This window comes from Mustelus asterias, unplaced genomic scaffold (assembly GCF_964213995.1).
Source record: "Mustelus asterias unplaced genomic scaffold, sMusAst1.hap1.1 HAP1_SCAFFOLD_44, whole genome shotgun sequence".
Lineage (NCBI taxonomy): Eukaryota > Metazoa > Chordata > Chondrichthyes > Carcharhiniformes > Triakidae > Mustelus > Mustelus asterias.
The window spans coordinates 951,642-975,920 of NW_027590121.1; the positions used below are offsets into that span (position 1 = coordinate 951,642).

Here is a 24,279-nt window from a genome sequence, read left to right on the forward strand (position 1 = left end):
TATCTAGACAGCTATATGAACAGAGTGGGAATGGAGGGATACAAAAGAGTGGTCTAGTTTGGACCAGGGAGCGGCGCGGGCTAATTGTTCCTGGTTTTTCGTTTCAAGGCTTCATTCTATGATCATCTTGCTGGTGCCAGTACAGAGTGAGACTGTGGATAGTTGGGAACCTGTCTCGGGGGCAGGGAATTCATATGGTGTTCGTGGAAGTGGAAATGACTAGGGTTGGGAAGCATTTTCCGATCAGGGCCATTGTGATCTCCTGGACTCGTTTCGATCGCCTCAGGGGGTCGGAGAGGAATTTCCCAGATTTTGTTTTCCCCATATTGGCCCTGGGGTTTTCACTCTGGGTTTTCGCCTCTCCCTGGAGATCACATGGTCTGGAATGGGGGGGTGGGGGTGAGTTAATAGGTTGTAATGAACAAAGCATCGTAGCTGTGAGGGACAGCTCGGTGGATAGGATATTGGTATGTAGATAGGCTGGAAAATTGGGCGGGGATCCTGGATTCAGGATTCAATCCTGGACCGGGGAGCGGCGCGGGCTTGGAGGGCCGAAGGGCCTGTTCCTGTGCTGTATTGTTCTTTGTTCTTTGTCCACACAGCAGCGCTCCGAAAGCTAGTGGCGTTTGCTACCAAATAAACCTGTTGGACTTTAACCTGGTGTTGTTAGACTCCTAACTGTGTAAACTCCACACAGACAGGTAACCAAGGCCGGAATCGAACCCAGGTCCCTGGTGCTGTGAGGCTGGAGTACTAACCACTGTGCCACCGTGCCAGCCACGTAATTCTTTGTAAACTTATTTTACAGGAAATAGAAGAGGAAGATTTGCAGTCTGGATGATCGAATCTCACGTCAGACAGAGTCAATCAATTCATTGGGATTTGAAGGTTTGTACATCTGAAGGGATTTAATTGACCATCTCAGTTGGAAACTGGTGAGAATCTGTTTCCTTGCTCCTCCTGTGGGGAGGGATTGATACAGCTGGAAAACATGCTGACACGACAGCGAGCTCGCAATAGTGAGAGTTCATTCACCTGCTCCGTGTGTGGGAAGAAATTCATGTGTTCGTCCAACCTGCTGGCTCACCAACTCGATCACATTATTCAGAAGCCTCTTCAAAGCTCTGACTCTGGGCAAAGCATTGAAACCTCTGAGGAACAGGCCCAACACCAGCTCCTTCACACTGACGAGAGACCGTTCAGCTGCTCCCACTGCGGGAAGAGGTTCAGCCAGTCCTCCCGCCTTGCAGAGCACCAGCTCCTTCACACACACGAGAGACCGTTCAGCTGCTCCCACTGCGGGAAGAGGTTCAGCCAGTCCTCCCGCCTTGCAGAGCACCAGCTCCTTCACACACACGAGAGACCGTTCAGCTGCTCTCACTGTGGGGAGTCGTTCAGCGACTCAGTGCATCTCACTGAGCACCAACAAGTTCACACCAAGGACAGGCCATTCAGCTGCTCCCAGTGTGGGAAGAGATTCACTCAGTCCTCCCACTGCACCGTTCACCAACAGATTCATTTTCAGAAGAGACATTTTAAATGCTTTAAATGTGTGAAGACCTTCAAAAGAAGGATTAGTCTGCTGAGACACCAGGGCACTCACACTGGGGAGAGGCCATACGTTTGCCCTATGTGTGGGAAAGCATTTACTTGTTTGCAGCATCTGCTGAGTCACCGGCCGATTCACACCGGGGAGAAGGCATTCATCTGCTCCGTGTGTGGGAAGGCTTTCACGGAGTCATCCAGCCTCCGGAGACACCGCCGCATTCACACAGGGGAGAAGCCGTTCTCCTGCTCCATTTGCGGCAAAAGATTTGCTCAGTTTTCCTACTGCAATCAACACCAACACATTCACTCTGATCAGAGACCTTTTCAATGCTCAGAATGCAATAAGACCTTTAAAAGAAGTGATGATCTGCTGAAACACAAACGCATTCACACCGGGGAGAGGCCGTTCCTGTGCTCTGTGTGTGGAAAGGGATTCGCTCAGTCGTCTGGCCTGCTGAGACACCAACGCATTCACACCGGGGAGAAGCCGTTCACCTGCTCTGTGTGTGGGAAGGGATTCACTGATTCATCCTATATGCTGAAACACCAGCGAGCTCACACTGCGACAGAACCGTTCACCTGCTCCCTGTGTGGGAAGGGATTCACTGATCCATCCCGCCTGCAGAGACACCAGCGAGTTCACACTGGGGCAAAACCGTTCAACTGCTCCATGTGTGGGAAGGGATTTAATCAGTATTACAGCCTGCTGAAACATAGACGACGTCATGTGTGACCGGCAAAGTTGGATTCTGTTGTTTCTGCGCCCTGAGATAAACAATAACAATTGGATCAATAGGGGAGGCAGCGGCACAGTGGAATTATCACTGGACTCAGGGTAAGGCTCTGGGGACCCAGGTTCGAATCCCACCACAGTCGATGGTGAAATTTGTATTCAATTAAAATCTTGGATTAAAAGTCTAATGACAAACCTCAACCATTAATCAATTGTCATTAGAACCCATTTGGTTCTGTAACGTCCTTTAGAAAAGGAAACCTGCCGTCCTTACCTGGTCTGGCCTACATGTGACTCCAGATCAGCAATGTGGTTGACTCTCAAATGCCCTCTGAAATGGAGGCAGTTAGGGATGGGCAAGAAATGCTGGCCCAGCCAGTGACGTCTACATCCCGTAAAAATGAACTTTAAAAAGTTCCTCAGTATCTCAGTAACATCCTCCAGCCCCACAACACTCTGTGTAAATACAAGTTGTTGATGATTATGTCCTGAGATAGATAACGTGAACCCGATTCCCCTCGTCCACCAACACAGCAACTTCTTGACAAAAAGTAAAGCACATGGGATTGGGGCTGTTGTACTGAGATGGGTAGAAAACTGACTGGCAGACAGGAGACAAAAAGTAGGAATAAACGGGTCTTTTTCCAACTGGCAGGCTGTGACTATTTGGGTAACGCAGGATCAGTGCTGGGGCCTCAGTTACTCACCTGCCATGGGTCTTGTTTTTTTTCCCCCTGTTTATTATGCATCATTTTTAAATTGTTGCTTCCTAAGAATCTAATTTAAAACCATGGATAAACTCAAACCACTTTTGGAAAATCTGTGACTCTCTGATCAAGAATCTTACTGACTACTGCACACCATTCTGGTCACCGTATTATTAAAAAAATATATCCAGGCACTGGAAAGGGTGCAGAGAAGATTTTAACGATGAGATTTTAATGTAGAAGGCAGCTCACCACCACCTTCTCAAGGGCAATCAGGGATTAGCCATAAATGCTGGCCAAGCCAGCAATGCCCACATCCCATAAATGATTTTCAAAACGTGTGTGGTTTTTTTTATCAGGAAAGGATTGACAGGCTAGTTCTTCTTTCTTGAGAAATGAAGGCTGAGGGGTAACCTGAGCAGAGGTCTTCAAAATTATAAAGGGTTTAGATACAGAAATAGTGTTTCCTCTTGTGGGGAAGAGCAAAAAGTAAAGTTTTTATTTATTCGTCACAAGTAGGCTTAGATTAACACTGCAATGAAGTTACTGGGAAACTGGAGACAATCAATGTAAAACAGTCACTAAGAAACCCAATAGGAAATCCAGGATAAATTTCTCTACACAAAGAGTGGCGAGAATATGGAAATCACAACTACAGGGAGTGAAATGAACAGTATCGATGTCTTTCAGGGGAATCTCAACAAGTACTTATGAATGATTTTATAGTTCATTCAGGATTTATTTCCAAACGACTAAAAACAATAAAGTGATGGGAGATAATTTGCAGGGTGTGAGACTCTGTGTGTGAGGGTGTCTGTGAGTGTGTGTGTTGCTTTTCATTGGTGTCACAGAAATCTTCCTCTTTCTGAGCAGACAATCTGGCCCCTGAATGATGTGAATTGTACAACTCAGAGATTCTCCATTCAGAATGACCATGTGCTGTGTAAAACCTGACATCTCCACAACCAGAGGCCACTTCTCCTGGAACACCGTGAAGTGACTACAATTTTCGAGATTGATTTCTTTGCTCTCACATATTTTCTCAGTTCATAAATTCCATCACGACCTTTAAACACACTGATGGTCTCCACTTTAAATACTTCCCTCAGTCTTACCAACATATCACAATTGGATTGCTGCTATTACAGGAATCCATTCTGAAATTCTGTAAATCTGATTCCCACCAAACACCAACCCATATCCCCATCTGAATGCCTTTCTGGTGCTGGCAGCTAATTAGTGGAAAGTATTACTCGTGTAACCACGACATAGTTGCAGAATGAAACAGATTAGTGTTCCCTCTGTATTGTGCAGCCTTGTGATTGTCCTAAAGGCCATCACTTTCAGATCTGAAAAGTGCCTGGGTCAAGGTCAAATTACCCCAGAAAGGGACATTTTCTCTCAAATCTGAAGCAACAGGTGAAGCAAATCATTTCACACTGAAACACATCTTCAACGTTGCGGTAGTTTGTTCAGTTACACACTTGGTGGCCACGTGACTCTGGTTGCAGCATTCCTGAGCCTCATTGGAGGGATTCCTCACATGAGCCGAGTTTGAGGAGAGTATCTCTGGCCTCGAGTGATGCAGTCGCTGAATCTATTCCTGGAAAAAAACACATTTGGAATATTGTGATAATGCTGTCTGAATCCATCAGGACAATTTTGTATTCAAGTGGGGTGGGGGGGTGGCGGGGGGGGTTAATGTTCACTGTTTTATATTCGGGTCTGGGGGGGATAATGTTCACTGTTTTATATTCGGGTCTGGGGGGGATAATGTTCACTGTTTTATATTCGGGTCTTGGGGGGGATAATGTTCATTGTTTTATATTTGGGTCTGGGGCAATAATGTTGCTTTATATTTGGGTCTGGGGGATAATGTTCACTGTTTTATATTCGGGTCTGGGGATGAATGTTCACTGTTTTATATTCAGTTCTGGAGGGAGAATGTTCACCGCTTTATATTTGGGTCTGGGGGATAATGTTCACTGTCTGGGGTTTGTTAGATAGCGATGAGGACCATCAGAGGATTCAGCAGGATATAGATCAGTTGGAGACTTGGGCGGAGAGATGGCAGATGGAGTTTAATCCGGACAAATGTGAGGTAATGCATTTTGGAAGGTCTAATACAGATAGGAAATATGCAGTAAATGGCAGAACCCATAGGAGTATTGATAGGCAAAGGGATCTGGGTGTACAGGTACACAGGTCACTGAAAGTGGAAATACAGGTGGAGAAGGTCATCAAGAAGACATACGACATGCTTGCCTTCATCGGCCAGGGTATTGAGTTTAAAAATTGGCAAGTCATGTTGCAGATTTATAGAACCTTAGTTAGGCCGCACTTAGAATATAGTGTTTAATTCTGGTCGCCACACTTCCAGAAGGATGTGGAGGCTTTGCAGAGGGTACAGAAAAGATTGACCAGGATGTTGCCTGGTATGGAGGACATTAGCTATGAGGAGAGGTTGGAAAAACTTGGTTTGTTCTCACTGGAGCGACGGAGGTTGAGGGGAGACCTGATAGAAGTCTACAAGATTATGAGAGGCATGGACAGAGTGGATAGTCAGAAGCTTTTTCCCAGAGTGGAAGTGTCAATTACTCAGGGGAATAGGTTTAAGGTGCGAGGGGTAAAGTTTAAAAGAGATGTACGAGGCAGACTTTTTACACAGAGAGTGGTGGGTGCCTGGAACTCATTGCTGGGGGAGGTCGTGGAAGCAGATACGGTAGTGACTTTTAAGGGGCGTCTTGAAAAGTACATGAATGAGATGGGAATAGAGGGATAGGGTCCCCAGAAGGGTAGGGGGTTTTAGTTCAGTCGGGCAGTATGGTCGGTGCAGGCTTGGAGGGCCGAAGGGTCTGTTCCTGTGCTGTAATTTTCTTTGTTCTTCGTACACAGGCTAATTTATTTTTCTAGGGGTGAGTGTGCCTGAAAGGTATGCAACTGGAAAACATTTTCCATTCACCTGCTGCATAGCTGCAGTATATAGATAGTGTTCTCACTCTGCCAGCAGGGCTGTGGGTTTAATTGGATAGATCTTAAAGACAGCCCGACTGGGCAGGATGAGCCAAATGGTTTCCATCTGTGATGTATCATTCTATAAAACAGAATATTCAGCATCGGGAGAAAGAAAGTGAAAGAAACCTGTCTCTGTGGGATTTAGCCAACCAGTGTAAGTACCTTCAGGGGAGCAGAGAGGGAAACTAGTGGGAAAACGTTTAAAAACTCGGGGTATTCCCACAGGAGAGCACTGGTTTAAATCAATTTTAGAAGTAGAGAATATCAGCGCACAAATTCCGAGGAATGCATTTTTAAAAATTGATTGATCTTAATTGCACAAGATAATATTCTATTATCGTCTTTGACAATGACGTCGTTAATTCCCAGGTGCCCCTGCGGGTTTGAAAGTGTCCTATTCATTCCACAGGAGCCTAATGCGCAGGCGCAGTGTTATATCTGGAGCGTGCGCAGTGTCACTTTGCTCGGAGTCTTGCGAGTCCGGGAGTTGGCACGTTTTTCTGCGGGTGAGTCGGTGGGGTTGCGGGAGAAATGGAGCCGGGAGTCGGGGTAGGGAGGGAGCTATGGCTTCCAAACATCCGCTGTAGGCCGCACGGCCCGAATAAGACCCTGCAGGTCCCGGGTTTACAGCTCCCAGGCTTTTATCCCGGGAACAGGCCCCAGTTGTCGGCCGCCATCTTGTTTCAGCGGAGACGGAGGGCGCATGCGCTGCTGTCTGACGGGTCATAATGGGCGTGGTTTCAGGGGCAGGTTCAGAACCTCTGTCTTCAGAGGGACAATAGGTGGCAGGGCGCATGCGCAGCTATCCAAGAACATCGGAATAAGAATTCGGAACAGGAGCCCGTCATTCGGCCCATCGAGCCTGCTGCATCATTCAATAAGATCATGTCTACTTTGCTCCCCCACCCCGTCCATACCCTTGACTTTCTTGTGGATCAAAACCTCAGCTTTGAATATATTCAATGACCTGCCTCCAATCCTCACTGGTGAAGACAGAGTTCCAAAGATCAACAACCCGCTGAGAGAAAAGATCTCTCTTCATCTTAAATTTGAGATCCTTTATTTTTACTTGATTTCCACACCAGAGGAAACATCCTCTCAGCATCTACCTTGTCAAGCACCTTATATCATATGAATCATAGAATCCCTACAGTGCAGAAGGAGGCCATTCGGCCCATCGAGTCTGTACCGATCACAATCCCACCCAGGCCCCATCCCCACAACCCCATGCATTTACCCTGCTAATCCCCCTGACACTAGGGTCAATTTAGCATGGCCAATCCACCTAACCCGCACATCTTTGGACTGTGGGAGGAAACCAGAGCACCCGGAGGAAACCCATGCAGACATGGGGAGAATGTGCAAACTCCACACAGACAGTGACCCAAGGCCGGAATTGAACCTGGGACCCTGGCACTGTGAGGCAGCAGTGCTAGCCACCGTGTCGCCCTTAAATTCCCAGATGTTTCATTAAGATTACTTCTCAGTCTTCAAAACTCCAAAGAGTACAGGTCCAAGCTGCTCAACCTGAAAGCTAAAACTCCTCATTTCAGGAATCAACCAACTGGATCTTCCCTGAACTGCCTCCACTGCAATTTTGTCCCAGCTAAAGTAATTCTGTGCCAGGTTAAAGGAGGAGTGAATGTTTTGAATTTCTGTCCTGGACAGATGCTGATGGATTTTGGAAACTCCTTTTACAGGGGGTTAGAAGGGAAAGATTTACACACAGCAAAGTCAGACCAAAAGAAATGTTTGTCTGTCTTGAATTTCTAACCTTGAATTACACCGATAACTTTCCTCATTTACAGGGACAAGATTTGAAGATTGCAACATTTTTCCTGGACACCAATCTCTCTGAGATCTTTTCAGCTGCAGCAGATTTTAAAATGTGAAAACAGTGAAATTGTTTTGAGGTGAGTGTTAGTGAGCATTAATTTAAATTCAGAGCATGCTCTGATTCATTGGATCTCGGGCTATTATGACTCCTTCACCATGGATGGGGAGGTAATGGTACAGCGATAGTGTCATTGGATTAATAATACAGGGATCCAGGGCAATGCACTGTGAACGCTGGGTTCGAATCTCACGTTGGCAAATGTTGAAATTTGAATTCAGTAAAAATCTAGAATTAGAAGTCCATTGATGACAATTGTTGTAAAAATCCATCTGATTTAAGAATGTCCTTTAAAGAAGGAAATTACCACATCCCCCAGCAATGCAAACCACTCAGTTCAAGGGCAATGAGTTATGGGCAATAGATGCTGACGCAGCCAACACATAGAGTCATAGAGCAATACAGCACGGAAACAGGCCCTTGGGCCCAACTGATCCATGCCAACCATGGTGCCCTCCCAGCTTGTCCCAATTGCCCATGTTTGGCTCATATCCCTCTCATCCTTTCCAATTCATGTACATAAGAACATAAGAAATAGGAGCAGGAGTAGGCCATCTAGCCCCTCGAGCCTGCCCCGCCATTCAATAAGATCATGGCTGATCTGAAGTGGATCAGCTCCACGTACCCGCCTGATCCCCATAATCCCTAATTCCCTTACCGATCAGGAGTCCATCTATCCATGATTTAAACATATTCAACGAGGTATCCACCACTTCAGTGGGCAGAGAATTCCAGAGATTCACCACCCTCTGAGAGAAGAAGTTCCTCCTCAACTCTGTCCTAAACTGACCCCCCTTTATTTTGAGGCTGTGCCCTCTAGTTCTAGTTTCCTTTCTAAGTGGAAAGAATCTCTCCATCTCTACCCTATCCAGCCCCTTCATTATCTTATAGGTCTCAATAAGATCCCCCCTCAGCCTTCTAAATTCCAACGAATATCAACCCAATCTGCTCAGTCTCTCCTCATAATCAACACCCCTCATCTCTAGTATCATCCTGGTGAACCTTCTCTGCACTCCCTCCAAGGCCAATATATCCTTCCACGAATAAGGGGACCAATACTGCACACAGTATTCCAGCTGTGGCCTCACCAATGCCCTGTACAGATGCAGCAAGACATCTCTGCTTTTATATTCTATCCCCCTCGCGATATAGGCCAACATCCCATTTGCCTTCTTGATCACCTGTTGCACCTGCAGACTGGGTCTTTGGGTCTCATGCACAAGGACCCCCAGGTCCCTCTGCACAGCAGCATGTTGTAATTTCTTTCCATTTAGATAATAATCCAATTTGCTATTATTTCTTCCAAAGTGAATAACCTCCCATTTGTTAACATTATACTCCATCTGCCAGATCCTCGCCCACTCACTCAGCCTGTCCAAATCTCTCTGCAGACCTTCTACGCCCTCCAAATGATTCACTTTTCCACTTATCTTTGTGTCGTCTGCAAACTTTGTTACCCTACACTCAGTCCCCTCCTCCAGATCGTCTATATAAATGGTAAATAGTTGAGGCCCCAGTACCGATCCCTGCGGCACGCCACTCGTTACCATGCACTTCTCCAAATGCTTTTTAAATGTTTAAACCTGCTGTTTGAACCTGCCTCAACCACTTTCTCTGGCAGCTCATTCCATGTACACATCACCCTCTGCATGAAGACGTTGCCCCTCTGGTCCCTTTTAATCTTTCCCCTCTCACCTTAAACCTATGCCCTCGAGTTTTCAATTCCCCGACCCTGGCAAAAAGACAATGTGGGTTCATCCAATCTATGCCCCTCATTATTTAATACACCTCAATATGGTCACCCCCATATTCTCCTACGTTCGAAGGAATAAAGCCCTCACCTGTTCAACCTCTCGCGATCACTCAGGCCCATTAGTCCCGGCAACATCCTCATAAATCTTCTTTTCACTCTTTCCAGTTTATCAATGTTTTTCCTATAACAGGGTTACAAAAACTGTACACAATACTCCAAGTGCAGCCTCACCAACGACTTATACAACTATAACATAATGTCCCAACTCCTATACTCAGTGCCCTGACTGATGAAGGCCAGTGTGCTAAATGCCTTCTTCACCACTCTGTCTACCTGTGCCGCCACTTTCAACAAACTATGTCCTTGTACTCCTGGGTTCCTCTGTTCCTCAACACTCCCCAGGGCCTTACCATTTACTGTGTAAGTCCTACCCTGGTTTGACTTTCCAAAATGCAACACTCACACTTAAGACCATAAGACATAGGAGCAGAATTAGGCCACTTGTCCCGTCAGGTCTGCTCCGCCAACCAATCATGGCTGATATTTTTTTCATCCCCATTCTCCTGCCTTCTTCCCATCACCCCTGATCCCCTTATTAATCAAGAACCTATCTATCTCTGTCTTAAAGATAGTCAGTGACCTGGCCTCCACAGCCTTCTGCAGCAAAGAGTTCCACAAATCCACCACTCTCTGGCTGAAGAAATTCCTCCTTATCTCTGTTTTAAAGGATCGTCCCTTTAGCCTGAGGTTGTGCCTCTGTAATCTGTATTATCTGTACTGAAATCCATTTGCCAATCATCAGCCCACTTCCCTAACCGATCAACTGATCAAGATCTCCCTGTAATTTTTGATAACCTTCTTCACTATCAGCAATACCTCCTAATTTAGCATCGTCTGCAAACTTGCCAACCATGCTTTTTATGAATTTTTAAACGGCCATTCATTTCTCTGTTTGACCTCTGCCCTCCCTGATCAGCTCTCTGCCATTGTCTACCTTCCTCTGCCTCTAATAATGGGTGTATTTTAACTATTATTTCCGCAAGCTATGTCTTGATGAGGTTTTTCCCACTTCACAACTCTGTTCACTGCTGATTTACCATTTTAGAAAGGAATTGTTTCTCTTCCACTGGAGATCATTTCCCTTCCACTTCTGAGCTTATATTGACCAACAAAATCTGATACATTTTTATTCCCTGTAATTCATTCTGCCCACCCTGAAACGTTAATCTTCTTTCTGTCTAAAAGGACGGTCTCTTTCCTAATGTTCACAATTAAAGGGCAGGAGATGGCTGACATTTAAGGGGACAGTAAATTAATATAGGACAGAGATATGTCCAGTGTTATTATATGGTACCCAGATTAGATAATTATGTTGCTGTATAAAATATATTTATTATTATTTCTTGCATTGTAATATAATCCTGTAGCGATGTTATACATTTCCAGTCATAAAGTCATTACAGCACAGAAGGAATCCATTTGGTAACTCGAGTCCATGCTGACTCTCTGTATAACATTCCAGTCCCATTCCCACTCTATATCCCATTCTCCTGAAAGTTTATTTCCTTCAAGTGCCCATCCACTTTCCTTTTTAAATAGGATCCATAGATATGGATGGAGATTTACAACTTTTTGGGAATGAAGTAGGAAAGAATGTTCCATAGAAACTAGAATTGTCTGCTCTGAATTTCTATCCTATACTGACTGTGATGACTTTTGCAAACTTATTTCACAGGATTTTGAATGAGGAATCACAGGCAGAAATCTCAACCGTTCTGAATATCTTGTAATATGGAACTGTAGCTACGTTATATATTTCCAGACGTCTCTTCCCTCAGAGGGCTGTTGGTCTTTTGGATTTCTGTTCCACAGGGACCAGTGGAGGCTGAGGATCATTGAATATATTCCAGTTAGACAGATCTTTGACTGACAAGGGTGTCAAGGGTTATGGGGAACAGACAAGAAGATGGAGAAAAAGCTAATATGTGAGGGGATTTCTTCACTCAAGGATGTGGTAAAGCTTTGGAATTCTCAACCCCTGAGGACAGTGAAGCCTCAGTCATCAACTATTTTCAAGAGAGAGATTGATTGGTTTCTAGATATTGAAGATATCAAGGGATATGGGTTTAGTGTGGGGAGAATGATGCTGAGGTAGATGAACGAATTATCTAATTGAATAGTTTAAAAGGCTCGATGGGCCAAATGGCCGACTGCAGCTCCTATTTGTTATGGTCTCTGTGTCCAGGACAGGAAGCAGTGAGCATGGATCTGTCAATCAGCCTCAATCAGCACCTTCAGGAGAATTGGGAGGGTGAATATTAGATACAGCAGAGTGAGAATGGAGGGAGAGTGTGTGGGATGGAGATTTACAGCTTTTTGGGACTGAAATAGGAAAGAATGTTCCATAGAAACGAGAATTGTCTGTTCTGAATTTCTATCCTGTACTGACACTGATGACTTTTGTAAACTTGTTTTACAGGATATTGAAAGAGGAATCACAGACCGAAATCTCAAACGTCATGTCAGATCTGACAGAGTCATATTCCATGGGAGTTGAATATCATCGGCCTTTGAATCTAGAAGGAGAAATGATTGTCCGGTCTCTTGATTTGAAAAGATTTGAAATGTCAGTGTGACTGGAAAAGCAGCAACACACTGCCACACTCGAGTGAGAGTGTTCCAATGCACTGACTAAAGAGCTTTAACCAGTTACACAGCCTGAATAAATATCACACCATTCACAGCGGGGAGAGACTACACGTGTTCTGTGTGAGGCTTCAACTGATTGTCCACCCAAGAGAGTGGCAAGGACACCTGCACCATGGAGAAACCATGGAAATGTGGGGACTGTGGGAAGAGATACAGATACCCATCAGAGCTGGAAGCTCATCGGCGCAGCCACACTGGGGAGAGACCATTCACCTGCTCTCAGTGTGGGGAGGGATTCACTCAGTCATCCAGCCTGCAGTCACACCAGCGGGTTCACACTGGGGAGAGACCATTCACGTGTTCTCAGTGTGGGAAGGGATTCACTCGGTCATCCGACCTGCGGGCACACGAGCGAGTTCACACTGGGGAGAGGCCGTTCACCTGCTCTCAGTGTGGGGAGGGATTCAGTCATTTATCCACCTTGCGCACACACCGGCGATTTCACACTGGGGAGAGGCCGTTCACCTGCACTGTGTGTGGGAAGGGATTCACTCGGTCATCCGACCTGCGGACACACCAGCGAGTTCACACTGGGGAGAGACCATTCACCTGCTCTCAGTGTGGGGAGGGATTCATTTGGTCATCTGACCTGCGGGCACATGCATGCGTTCATACTGGGGAGAGGCCGTTCACCTGCTCTCAGTGTGGGAAGGGATTCACTCGGTCATCCCACCTGCAGAGACACCGGCGCGTTCACACTGGGGAGAGGCAGTTCATCTGTTCTCAGTGTGGGAAGGGATTCTGTGATTCATCCAGCCTGCTGAGACACCAGCGAGTTCACACTGGGGAGAGGCCATTCACCTGCTCTCAGTGTGAGAAGAGATTCACTCGATTATCCAACCTGCGGACACACCAGCGAGTTCACACTGGGGAGAAGCCGTTCACCTGCTCTGTGTGTGAGAAGAGATTCAGTCTTTCATCCGCCCTGCTGAGACACCAACGGGTTCACGAGTGATTCTAGGGGTTGGATTCTGCTGTTATTGTTTCTGCTTTCAATTACATCCAGGACATTTTGTTCAGTCTCACAGTTGGTGAAGTGGGAGGGTCGGAGGGTTTCTTTCTGCTGGACTGGCCGGTCTCATGACTTTACTTCCAGTGGACTGATGCTCTTTGAGTCTTGTTGCGAATACCCGGTTTCAAATTTCACAAGGATCACAGAGTGACAGGGTGTTAGGAAGTTAAGAGTCATTATTTCTGTTTGAAACCCCCTCAAATGTCCATCCAATTTCCTTTGTAATTGTTTATTGACTCCACTTCCTCCACCCTCGTAGGCAGCGAGTTCCAGGTCATTACCATTCACTGCATCAAAATATTCTTCCTCACATCCCCCCTGCATCTCTGGCCCAAAACCATAAATCCCCTCGTCCTTGTCCCATCAGCTAATGGGAACAGCTTTTCTTTGTCCACCTTATCGAAACCTGTCAGAATCTTGTCCACCTCTATCTAATCTCCCCTCAACCTCCTTTGCTCCAAGGGGAACAACCCCAGCCTGACATCGACAATAAAGAACAAACTAACAGAATATGTTAATACCTGAAATCAAATGGGAATGTTTAATTTCTGTTTTAAAGATATTGTGAATATATTGTCCTGGACAATAAAGGAATTGGAAAAACTCACCTTGGGTGTGGTTGAATGGAATATATCAATCTGATATTCACCTACAGTCCAGTGAAAGTCTGGAATGTGTAGCTGGAAATCCCTCCCCAACAACACTATGAGCGTACTTACACCTCAGGCATTGTATCAGTTCAGGGAGGCAGTGTTGGGGTTGACCATGGCCGAGGCAGCAACATACAGCCACATATTCTGTTATAATTGAAGGACTGCAGATTGAATGTGAGGCATTATGGGACTGGACTATCGTGACCACATTCCTGTGACTGCTCAGTTTCTACAATCACCGACCATTAAACCTGCTTAGCAGGGCCCCAACAGAGGACCTGGTGAGAATATTTACTCAGAATGAGTTAGATGATGATGATGATTTCTGTTTGTCAATTTTAAATTTTTTAAAAATTTCATTGGTCTGTTTCCTGTCTGTTTTTTTTCTGTCTGTTTCCATGCTGTAAACCTCTATGCCTGTTTGCCCTGGATCAAACTGACACCCAGGAACTCTCAAATGCTGCAGCTTGAATGTGTACTAATAAACTATTTCTTTTATCCAATGATAATTTATTTTTGTTTTTAAGTAGTTTATTAACCTTACCACCTGTTGCTATACTATTTTGATCCTTAGGAACAGAATAAATCTTAGTCACTTAGCAGATACTCACCAAAAATCTAGCTTCTTCTCCTGTGGAAGAGTAAGATCACTTCCTAAAGGCTGAGAAAGTTAGAAAGCAAAACAGCACCTCTTTTCCTTCCTTCCCTGACTCCCTTAATTACCCAACTCTCAGCACTCTATTCTAAGCTGCACTCAAGTGATGCCGGTTCAGAGCTGTTTCTGAGCTGTAGATTCAATACAATACTCACTTGCTGACATGAACATCAAGGCCTGTATGGGTCTCCAGGCCATCATGCACACCATCATGATAAGGAGGATGGAGCTGGTGTTGCCAGCCATGTACATGATGAACAGATTCATGGGCAGCTGTTTCAATGGGCCCAAGGCGATGAAAACAGAAAGTGAGCAGGGTATCAGTAAAGGGGGCCGGTTAGGGGAGGCCATATGCTGATCTTATACCCAGGCCTGGAAGTAAGGATGATGATTAACCCTTTATCACACAGGCTGCTGTGGTTCACCAAGGTGCTTTATCACCATGGACAAACCAGGGGCGTTGTCAGTCACACACTAAAGGCACATTCAAATCCAACTTACTTTCTCAACCAGGATCCGGTCTGTTTCTTGGACGCAGATGTCCGGTAGCTGTTTGTCTGAATATGCGACTGGGCACATGGAGTCTCTCTGGCGATACTGTTGACCACGGCTCCTATGAGAAACAGAAAACACAAATTGGTCACCCTTTCAGGACCTTCTTTAAAGAGGGAGTCTCTCTGTTGAGGACCCCAACGTGGTGACAATAGTGCCAGCATGAACTAAAGCTTGGGCAAACCTCGGACACACACTGCCGTTTTGTCCACTGAACTGCCACGGGAATGGAGGATGGCAGAAGTGGATGAGTGTCAATTGATAAAAAGGGTGCCAATCCACTTGCCCTCCATTTAGGGACCATCATAGATCATAGAACCCTACAGTGCAGAAAGAGGCCATTCGGCCCATCGAGTCTGCACCGACCACAATCCCACCCAGGCCCTACCCCCATATCCCTACATATTTTACCCACTAATCCCTCTAACCTACTCATCTCAGGACACTAAGGGGCAATTTTAGCACAGCCAATCAACCTAACCCGCACATCTTTGGACTGTGGGAGGAAACCGGAGCACCCGGAGGAAACCCACGCAGACACGAGGAGAATGTGCAAACTCCACACAGACAGTGACCCGAGTGGGAATCGAACCCAGGTCCCTGGAGCTGTGAAGCCGCAGTGCTAACCACTGTGCTACCGTGCCGCCCTGGTTTTTGACAAAGTGACAAATCACCAGATGTACCAAATTGTATCTTGAAAACAAACACTGCGGGACATTGAGAGAGATCCAGTTCAGCACCCGGCCCTGGAAACGAGCAATCGTTCCTCCAACCACCACCGCAGTTGGCACCTGATCAGGTGAAGGGGCCGAAACCAAAAGGGCATCTCAGGGTCATGACCTGGAGAACAGATGCCAAGTGGGGTCTGAGTGGTTTCTGGGGAATTTGAGGGGCTGCTTTGTGGTGAGGAGTTCGGTGAGGGGTAAAAGAGGCGTGAAAAACCCGGGGTTGGGAAGTTTTGGGTTGGTGCCATGTCCCCGGGTCAGTGTGCGGTGGCGTCCCCTCAGGAGAGGCGGGCCGGCCCGGCTTGCCGCTTACTCGAGACCCCGGCTCCCCCGGGCGGCCTCCGCACCTGCTGGTGCCGCTCAGGGTCCGCTTGTGCCAGCGCGCGCGGTTGACAAGTCCCACCCCTGCAGCCATGGCAACGCCGCCGATCGTTAACCGTCCCCCCTTTCAAATCTGATTCAGATCAAGAGAAGAAGCCGCGCGCTTCCGTCAACAAAACACTCCCGCTGCAATGCGCATGTGCGAGCCCAACCGCCTGAGCGTTCTGCGGGCACCGCCTAAAGTCCCGCCCCACATCGACGCCATCTTTGTCAGGGGCGCATCTGTTCCGACTCTCCACCTTCTGTCCAAATGGAGAACATTTGCCCCGCACAAAGATGGACATCACTTAATGTCAGAGATATTTGCAATATTGAGTCCAGATGACCTTTTGTCAAAGCAAAAAGACATAGAAAGTGGGAGATATTTATACTGCAGGGTGAGGGAATGAAAGATGAGCTATAGCCACAGAAACCAGGGGAAAATACTGCGAATGGCTGTCGCATTCTCTCTTTCGACAGCCATTACAGCACCAGGGACTCAGGTTCGTTTCTCGGCTTGGGTGACTGTCTGTGCGGAGTCTGCACGTTCTCCAGGTGCTCCTGTTTCCTCCCACACACCACCTTTTTCTTCTCATGAAAATCCAGTATTTCCGATCGCCCTGAATGAATTTTGAGGTTCAGGTCAGAGCGAATAAATAAAAGCAAAAATCTGTGAATGCTGGAATCTGAAGCAAAAACTGAAAATGAACCACTGTGGCAAATGCATCATTCTCAATCTATTTTACTAGGTATTTGTTTCATTATTCAACATTTAACATCAATACATTTATGTATTCTGCATCTCCTGATTCTGAATTGAATATCTCTGACATATGCAGCATTGAATTGCAACTATGACTGACCAACAAAACAGATCGAGTCACTGCTTAATGCACACCCCATGATGCTCATTTGAGATTGACCACAATCAGTTTATAAACAAAATCAAATATCTTTAATGGGAAGAGATTTAAGAATGACCAGTTAGTTTATTCTGGGTGTGAAATATTCTGGTGCCTAAATCCCATTCATAGAAATCATAGAAACCCTACAGTGCAGAAGGAGGCCATTCGGCCCATCGAGTCTGCACCGACCACAATCCCACCCAGGACCTACCCCCACATATTTTACCCGCTAATCCCTCTAACCTACACATCCCAGGACTCTAAGGGGCAATTTTTTTTAACCTGGCCAATCAACCTAACCCGCACATCTTTGGATTGTGGGAGGAAACCGGAGCACCCGGAGGAAACCCATGCAGACACGAGGAGAATGTGCAAACTCCACACAGACAGTGACCCGAGCCAGAAATCGAACCCAGGACCCTGGAGCTGTGAAGCAGCAGTGCTAACCACTGTGCTACCGTGCCGCCCGTGCCGCCCATCTATTGAATGTCCAGTAGATCTGCACTGAGCCTTGATTTCCTCATCAGCATGAATGGTTTTCTGTATATCTTTATTCTGAAAACCGATTTTAAAAAGGTGTGTCTGTGCAATGTGCACCAATTCCTCTAGTTCAGTTACAGTATCACTTGTGTCTGTCTTTATGAGCACACACTGCTATTAGACATGTTTCAGATGGTGATTAACTATGTTGGTCTACATCTATAAACCCATGCATCGAACAAGTTGCTAATATATGCACGGTGTCAAAATACCAACATCTCTTTCCTGCAACTAAATCTAAAAATGCAGCATTTCTGATTTTCCTGAAAGCATTTGAGACCGAGGTCAAAACAAACATAATATGGCAACATCGAGAATTGGATAATGTTCAGCAAATAACCAAAATCATGCATACTTCCTGAAATGCTAAAGTTTCTAGCTGGTTTTGAACCAGGGACTTCTCACGCATTAGGCAAACATGATAACCACTACACTACAGAAACTACCAGCAGTTCAGTGTAGCCAATCGACTTGTCTGCAAGGTTCAACTCTGCTGTGTTGCTGCAGGTTCTCATGGTTAGACTATCCACCAGTATCTATTACAAGCCCACCAACTCCCACAACTATCTTGACTGCAGTTCTTCACACCCCACATCCTGAAAGGACTCCATCCCATTCTCTTCATTCTTTCGCCTCCGCCGCATCTGTTCTGATGATGCCACTTTCCTAAATAGCGTTGCAGATATGTCTTTCTTCTTCAACAGTTGAGGTTTTCCACCCACTGTTGTTGACAGGGCTCTTGACCATGTCCGATCCATCCCCCAGCCACTGCTCCCACTCCCTCCCCTCCCTCCCAGAACCAGGACAGGGTTCCCCTTGTCTTCACTTTTCACCTGACCAGCCTTCACATTCAAAGGATCATCCTCTGCCATTGCTGCCAATTCCAGCATGATGCCATACCCAACACATCTTCCCTTTACCCCCCCCCACCCCCCCACTCCACCACCAGCATTCCACAAGGATCGTCCTCTCTGGGATACCCTGGTCCACTCCTCCATCCCACCCAAACTCCTATCCCCTACCCATGGCACCTTCCCATGCAATAGTAGAAGGTGCAACACCTGCCACTTTACCTCCTCCCTGTTCACCTCCCGGGTCCTAAACGCCCTTTCAGGTGAAGCAGTGCTTCACATGCACCTTCTTCAACCTGGTCTATTCAATTCACTGCTCCCAATCCAGTCTACTCTACATCGGAGAGACCAAACACAAATTGGATGACTGCTTTGTTGAACACCTTCAGTCTGTCCGCAAGCAGGACCCAGACCTTCCTGTCACTTACCACTTCAACACACCACCCTGCTCTCCTGCCCACATGTCCGTCCTTGGCCTTTTCCAATGTTCTAGTGAACCCCAATGCAAATTGGAGGAACAGAACCTCATCTTCCGATTGGGCACTTTACAGCCTTCCAGACTGAACATTGTGTTCAACAACTTCAGAGCATGATTCTCCCCTCCACCTTCACCCCATTTCCATTTATTTTATTTCATTTTGTTTCTTCTTTTCATCTCATTCATCCATTTTATCATACTTCTTTCTCACTTCCATTTTTCAACTTCTTCATTCCTGCTCTTCTTCTCGCCCGCACCCGCCCCCTCCCCCCCCCCCCTCCTCCCCCCCTCCTCCCCCCCACCAACCCCCCTCCATTCAGGGCAAACCATCTGTACCTCTGCTCTACCATTCTGATTAACACTTTTCACACCTCTCTCAGCCTTCTACAATCTCCTTTTCATTCCCTTTGTCCAATTACAGCACCCCCTTCCACCCTCATAATATAAATCTTGTCTGATTTTCTTTGCCCTTAGCTCTGACGAAGGGTCATCCAAACTCGAAACGTTGGCTAGTTACTCAATATTTGTTTCGTTATTCAATATTAAATATGAATACATGTATTTAATACATGCATCTTCATTCTGAGTTGAATATCTCAGGAATATGCAACATTGCATTGCAAACATGACTGACCAATAAAAGAAATCGAGTCACTGGGTAATACACACCCCATGGTGCTTATTTGAGACAGTCAGCTTTTAAACAATATCAAATATCTTTCAAGGAAAAAGATTTAATAATGATCTGCTGGTTATACTTAATCCCTCTTCATTCTGCGTGTGAAACATTCTGGCGCTTAAATCCCGTTCATCTATAGAAAAGTCCAGCAGACCTACACTGAGTTTCGATTTACTCATCTGCCTGAGTGATTTTTTCCCATTTCTTTATTAAGAAGAACAATTTTAAAAATATGCTTCCGGGAAATGTGCGCCATTTCCTCTCGTTCAGTTACAGTTTCACTTGTGTCTGTGTTTATGAGCACACACGACTATTACACATGTTTCCAGATGGTGATTATATGTTAGTCTGCATTTATAAATCCATTAAATTCTGTTATGGACTGAACAAGTTGCTAATATGCGCACGGTGTCAAAGTACAAACATTTATTTCCTCATTGCGTCTTAAAATACAGCATTTCTGCTTTTACTGAGAGCATTTGTGGCCGAGGTCAGAGCAAAGATAACATGGCTGTAACATTGAGATTCAGATCATGTTCAGCAACAACTGAAACCAATCAAAACTTCCCTCATACAAAATGAATAATTGCAATAAATGTTTCTGCCCGGTTTCGAACCGGGGACCTTTCGCGTGTGAGGCGAACGTGATAACCACTACACTACAGAAACAACTGATAGCATAGCGCCGCCAATTGGCCTGACCACAATGTTCAACTCGACTGTGTTGCTGCAGGCTCCAATGGTTATCCTGAGAGCCCATGTCACTTAATACAAGACAAAAACCGTTTCTTCCAACCTGATTTTTCAACTCATCTTGAACTTCAACATTTAAAAGTGGTCGTCCGGCAAATATCTAAGGAGCAATGATTTCTGCTCAATCATTAATGCATCATTCTCATCTTCCTTCGAATAATTTCAACCAGTTCTACCCAATATTTGTTCGCTGTTCAATGTTTAATATTAATATATTTTTATTAATCACATATCTCCTCATTCTGAATGAAATATCTTCGAAATAGACAACATTGAATTGCAAACATGACTGACCAACAAAAGGAATCGAGTCACTGGGTAATACACATGTCACGGTGCTTCATTGAGATTGACCACAATCAGCTTTTAAACAAAATCTTTAAAGGGAATAGATTTAAGAATGATTTGTTAGTTATACTTGATCCCTCTTCATTTTGTATGTGAAACACTCAGGCGTCTAAATTCCATTCAGCTGTAGGAAAGTCCAGTAGATCCGCACTGATTCTCGATTTCCTCAACTGTCTGAGTGGTTTTCCCTATTTCTTTACTCTGAAGAACGATTTAAAATAATGGTTCCGCGCAATGTGCGTCATTTCCTCTAGTTCAGTTACAGTTTCACTTGTGTCTGCCTTTTTGAGCACACAATACTATTCGACATGGTTCAGATGATGATTCACTTTGTTAGTCTGCATCAACAAAGCCATTAAATTCTGTTGTGGACTGAATGAGTTGCTGATATGTCCACGGTGTCAAAACAGGAACATCTATTTCCTCTCATTGCGTCATAAAAATACAAGATCTCTGATTTTGCTGAAAGATTTTGAGGCCGAGGTCAGAGCAAAAATAACATGGCTTTAATATCGAGTTTCGGATAATGTTCAGCAACAAATTTCAATCATGTAAACTTGCCTCACCCTTAACGAACAAATTTTAATAATATTTCGGCATGGTTTTGAACGAGGGATTTTCCGTGTGTGAGGCGAATGGAACCACCATAACACTACAGAAACTGCTGGCGTCCCTAGGACCCAAGGGGAATCTCTTGAAATGTTGCAACACTCATTGGGACTGCTGTAGACATATTGATCCAAGAATGACTTTGATTTGATTTGATTTATTATTGTCACATGTATTAACGTACAGTGAAAAGTATTGTTTCTTGCGCGCTACACAGACAAAACATACCGTTCATAGAGAAGGAAATGAGAGTGTGCACTTTGCAGTGTTACAGTCAGAGCTAGGGTGTAGAGAAAGATCAACTTAACGCAAGGTACGTCCATTCAAAAGTCTGACAGCAGCAGGGAAGAAACTATTCTTGAGTCGGTTGGTACGAGACCTGACTTGTGTATCTTTTTCCCGAAGGAAGAAGGTGAAAGAGAGAATGTCCGAGGACCTGGGGTCCTTAATTATGCTGGCTGCTTTGCCCAGGCAGCAGGAAGTGTAGACAGAGTCAATGGATGGGAGGCTGTTTGTGTGATGGATTGGGCACAATCACGACCTTTTGTAGTTCCTTGCAGTCTTGAGCAGAGCAGGAGCCATAGCAAACTGTGATACAACCAGAAAGAATGCTTTCTATGGTACAGCTGTAAAAGTTGGTGAGAGTCGTAGCTGACATGCAAAATTTCCTTCGTCTTCTGAGGACGTGGAGGTGTTGGTGGGCTTTCTTAACTATAGTGTCGTCATGGGGGGACCAGGGCAGATAGTTGGTGATCTGGAGACCTAAAAACTTGAAGCTCCCGACCCTTTCTACTTCGTCCCTGTTGATGTAGACAGGGGCATGTTCTCCTTTACGCTTCCTGAAGTCGATGACAATCTCCTTCATTTCGTTGACATTGAGGGAGAGATTATTGTTGCTGCACCAGTTCACCAGACTCTTTACCTCATTCCTGTACTCTTTCTCATCAGTGTTTGAAATCCGACCCACTACGGTGGCATCGTCAGACTTCAACACTATTATTCCCACGAAACTCATCTCCAAACTCCGTGACCTGGACCTCGGCACCTCCTCTGTGACTGGATCCTGAACTTCCTAACTCACAGACCATACATAATCTGTAAAGATAGGCAACAACACCTCCTCCACGATCATCCTCAACACCGGTGCCCCACAATGCTGTGTTTGAAAATCGAATTGGAGGGGAATTTGGCCACACAGTCATAGGTATATAAGGAGTATAGTAGGGGGCTGAGAACACAGCATTGTGGGGCACCGGTGTTGAGGATGATCGTGGAGGAGGTGTTGTTGCCTATCTTTACAGATTATGGTCTGTGAGTTAGGAAGTTCAGGATCCAGTCACAGAGGAGGTGCCGAGGTCCAGGTCACGGAGTTTGGAGATGAGTTTCGTGGGAATAATAGTGTTGAAGTCTGAGCTATAGTCAATAAATAGGAGTCTGTCCTTGTTATCTAGGTGATCCAGGGTTGAGTGCAAGGCCAGGGAAATGCCGTCTGCTGTGGACCTGTTGCGGTGGTAGGCAACTGTAGTGGATCCAGGTAGTCCGGGAGGCTGCAATTGATTCGTGCCATGACAAACCTTTCAAAGCGCTTCATAATGATGGATGTTAGAGCCACCGGCCGATAGTTATTAAGACATGCTGCTTGGTTTTTCTTAGGTACCGGGATGATGGGCGTCTTCTTGAAGCAGAGAGGGACCTCAGATTGTTGTAATGATTGAAAATGGTTGGCAATGGCAGAGAACAATAAGAGTTCCTTCGACCCACCATGCCTATCCAATTATTTTATGACGAGTTACCAAACTGACGTGTCGGTGCGGGCTTGGTGGGCCGAAGGGCCTGTTCCTGTGCTGCACTGTTCTTTGTTCTCATTTCAATTTCCTCCTCTCATTCCATTAAGCTGATTTTTCTCCCTTTCAAGTCATTGTCCAATCCCCATTTGAAGAAGTAGTTTCTGTGGAATCCATGTACAGTTTGCTTTAGGTAACAACGTTTCACTGACCCAATGGCATGAAGTATTGGATATAGCTTCCCAATGTAGTTTTCAACGTAAGCATATATTTATTTATGCAATTGATTTCAAATGGAATTTACAAAACGGGTTTAATCGGATAAAGCATCTCCTCATTATTTCTGAATTATATTTGATATTAACTCCACAACTTTCCACAGAGTGTGGAATATAACAGAGGAGAATTAATCACCTATACCTGAAGCAGTCTCCTTGTGTTGTCCTCCTGTGTCCCAAACATCCGATCTGGCAACCTCGAGAATGGGTGGGGAATCTATCTTACCTACAGCGACCTCACACGGGGTGGCACGGTGGCACAGTGGCACACTGCTGCCTCACAGCGCCAGGGATTCGGGTTCGATTCCTGGCTTGGGTCTGAGTGGAGTTTGCACGTTCTTCCTGTGTCTGTGTGGATTTGCTCCAGTTTCTTCCCACAGTCTGAAAGACGTACTGGTTAGGTGCATTGCCATGCTAAATTTCTCCCTTAGTGTACCCGAACAGGTGGCGGAGTATGGTGACTAGGGGATTTTCACAGTAACTTCATTGCAGTATTAATGTAATCCTACTTGTGACATTAATAAATAAACTTTAAACATGATATGTGTTTGGCTGTTAAAATAAATTCATCCATTATTGCTTATTATCCAAAAGTGTCCACTGTTGAGTCATCAATTAATGATCACCATTGATGAGGAATAGATTTCTGGCTGTTCCTTGTTGTTAAAATGGACAGTTCCATCGCAATGAATATCTAACACGATATTGCCGCACTGACATGACCCCAGGGAATTCCAG

At 45.5% G+C, this 24,279-nt stretch overlaps 3 protein-coding genes and 1 non-coding gene across 4 annotated transcripts in view; 1 reads left to right on the plus strand and 3 right to left on the minus strand.

Moving 5' to 3' along the window:
* The window catches only part of LOC144483022 (uncharacterized), a 1,062,789-nt gene that overhangs the window by 240,557 nt on the left and 797,953 nt on the right, over positions 1-24,279 (minus strand). The window lies entirely within an intron of this gene.
* Positions 1-24,279, minus strand: part of LOC144482982 (uncharacterized) — a 162,871-nt gene that overhangs the window by 16,379 nt on the left and 122,213 nt on the right. The gene's annotated exons all lie outside the window — the stretch shown is intronic.
* LOC144482965 (uncharacterized) lies at positions 913-13,759 on the plus strand. The gene is made up of 2 exons (XM_078201797.1): positions 913-2,188; positions 12,556-13,759. Exons 1-2 carry the CDS (start codon positions 992-994, stop codon positions 13,312-13,314), a joined length of 1,956 nt encoding a protein of 651 aa, XP_078057923.1. The 5' UTR covers positions 913-991; the 3' UTR covers positions 13,315-13,759.
* trnav-cac (transfer RNA valine (anticodon CAC)) lies at positions 20,366-20,438 on the minus strand. Its single transcript has one exon. It is a non-coding gene; the product is annotated as a tRNA-Val (tRNA).

Excerpts from the sequence above, each read along its gene's own strand:
- LOC144482965 (XM_078201797.1), top strand. The coding sequence starts at position 992 with ATGCTGACACGACAGCGAGCTCGCAATAGTGAGAGTTCATTCACCTGC. Across the intron at positions 2,189-12,555 it reads TGCAGAGACACCAGCGAGTT|GGGGAGAGACCATTCACCTG; the intron begins CACACTGGGGCA and ends CGCAGCCACACT.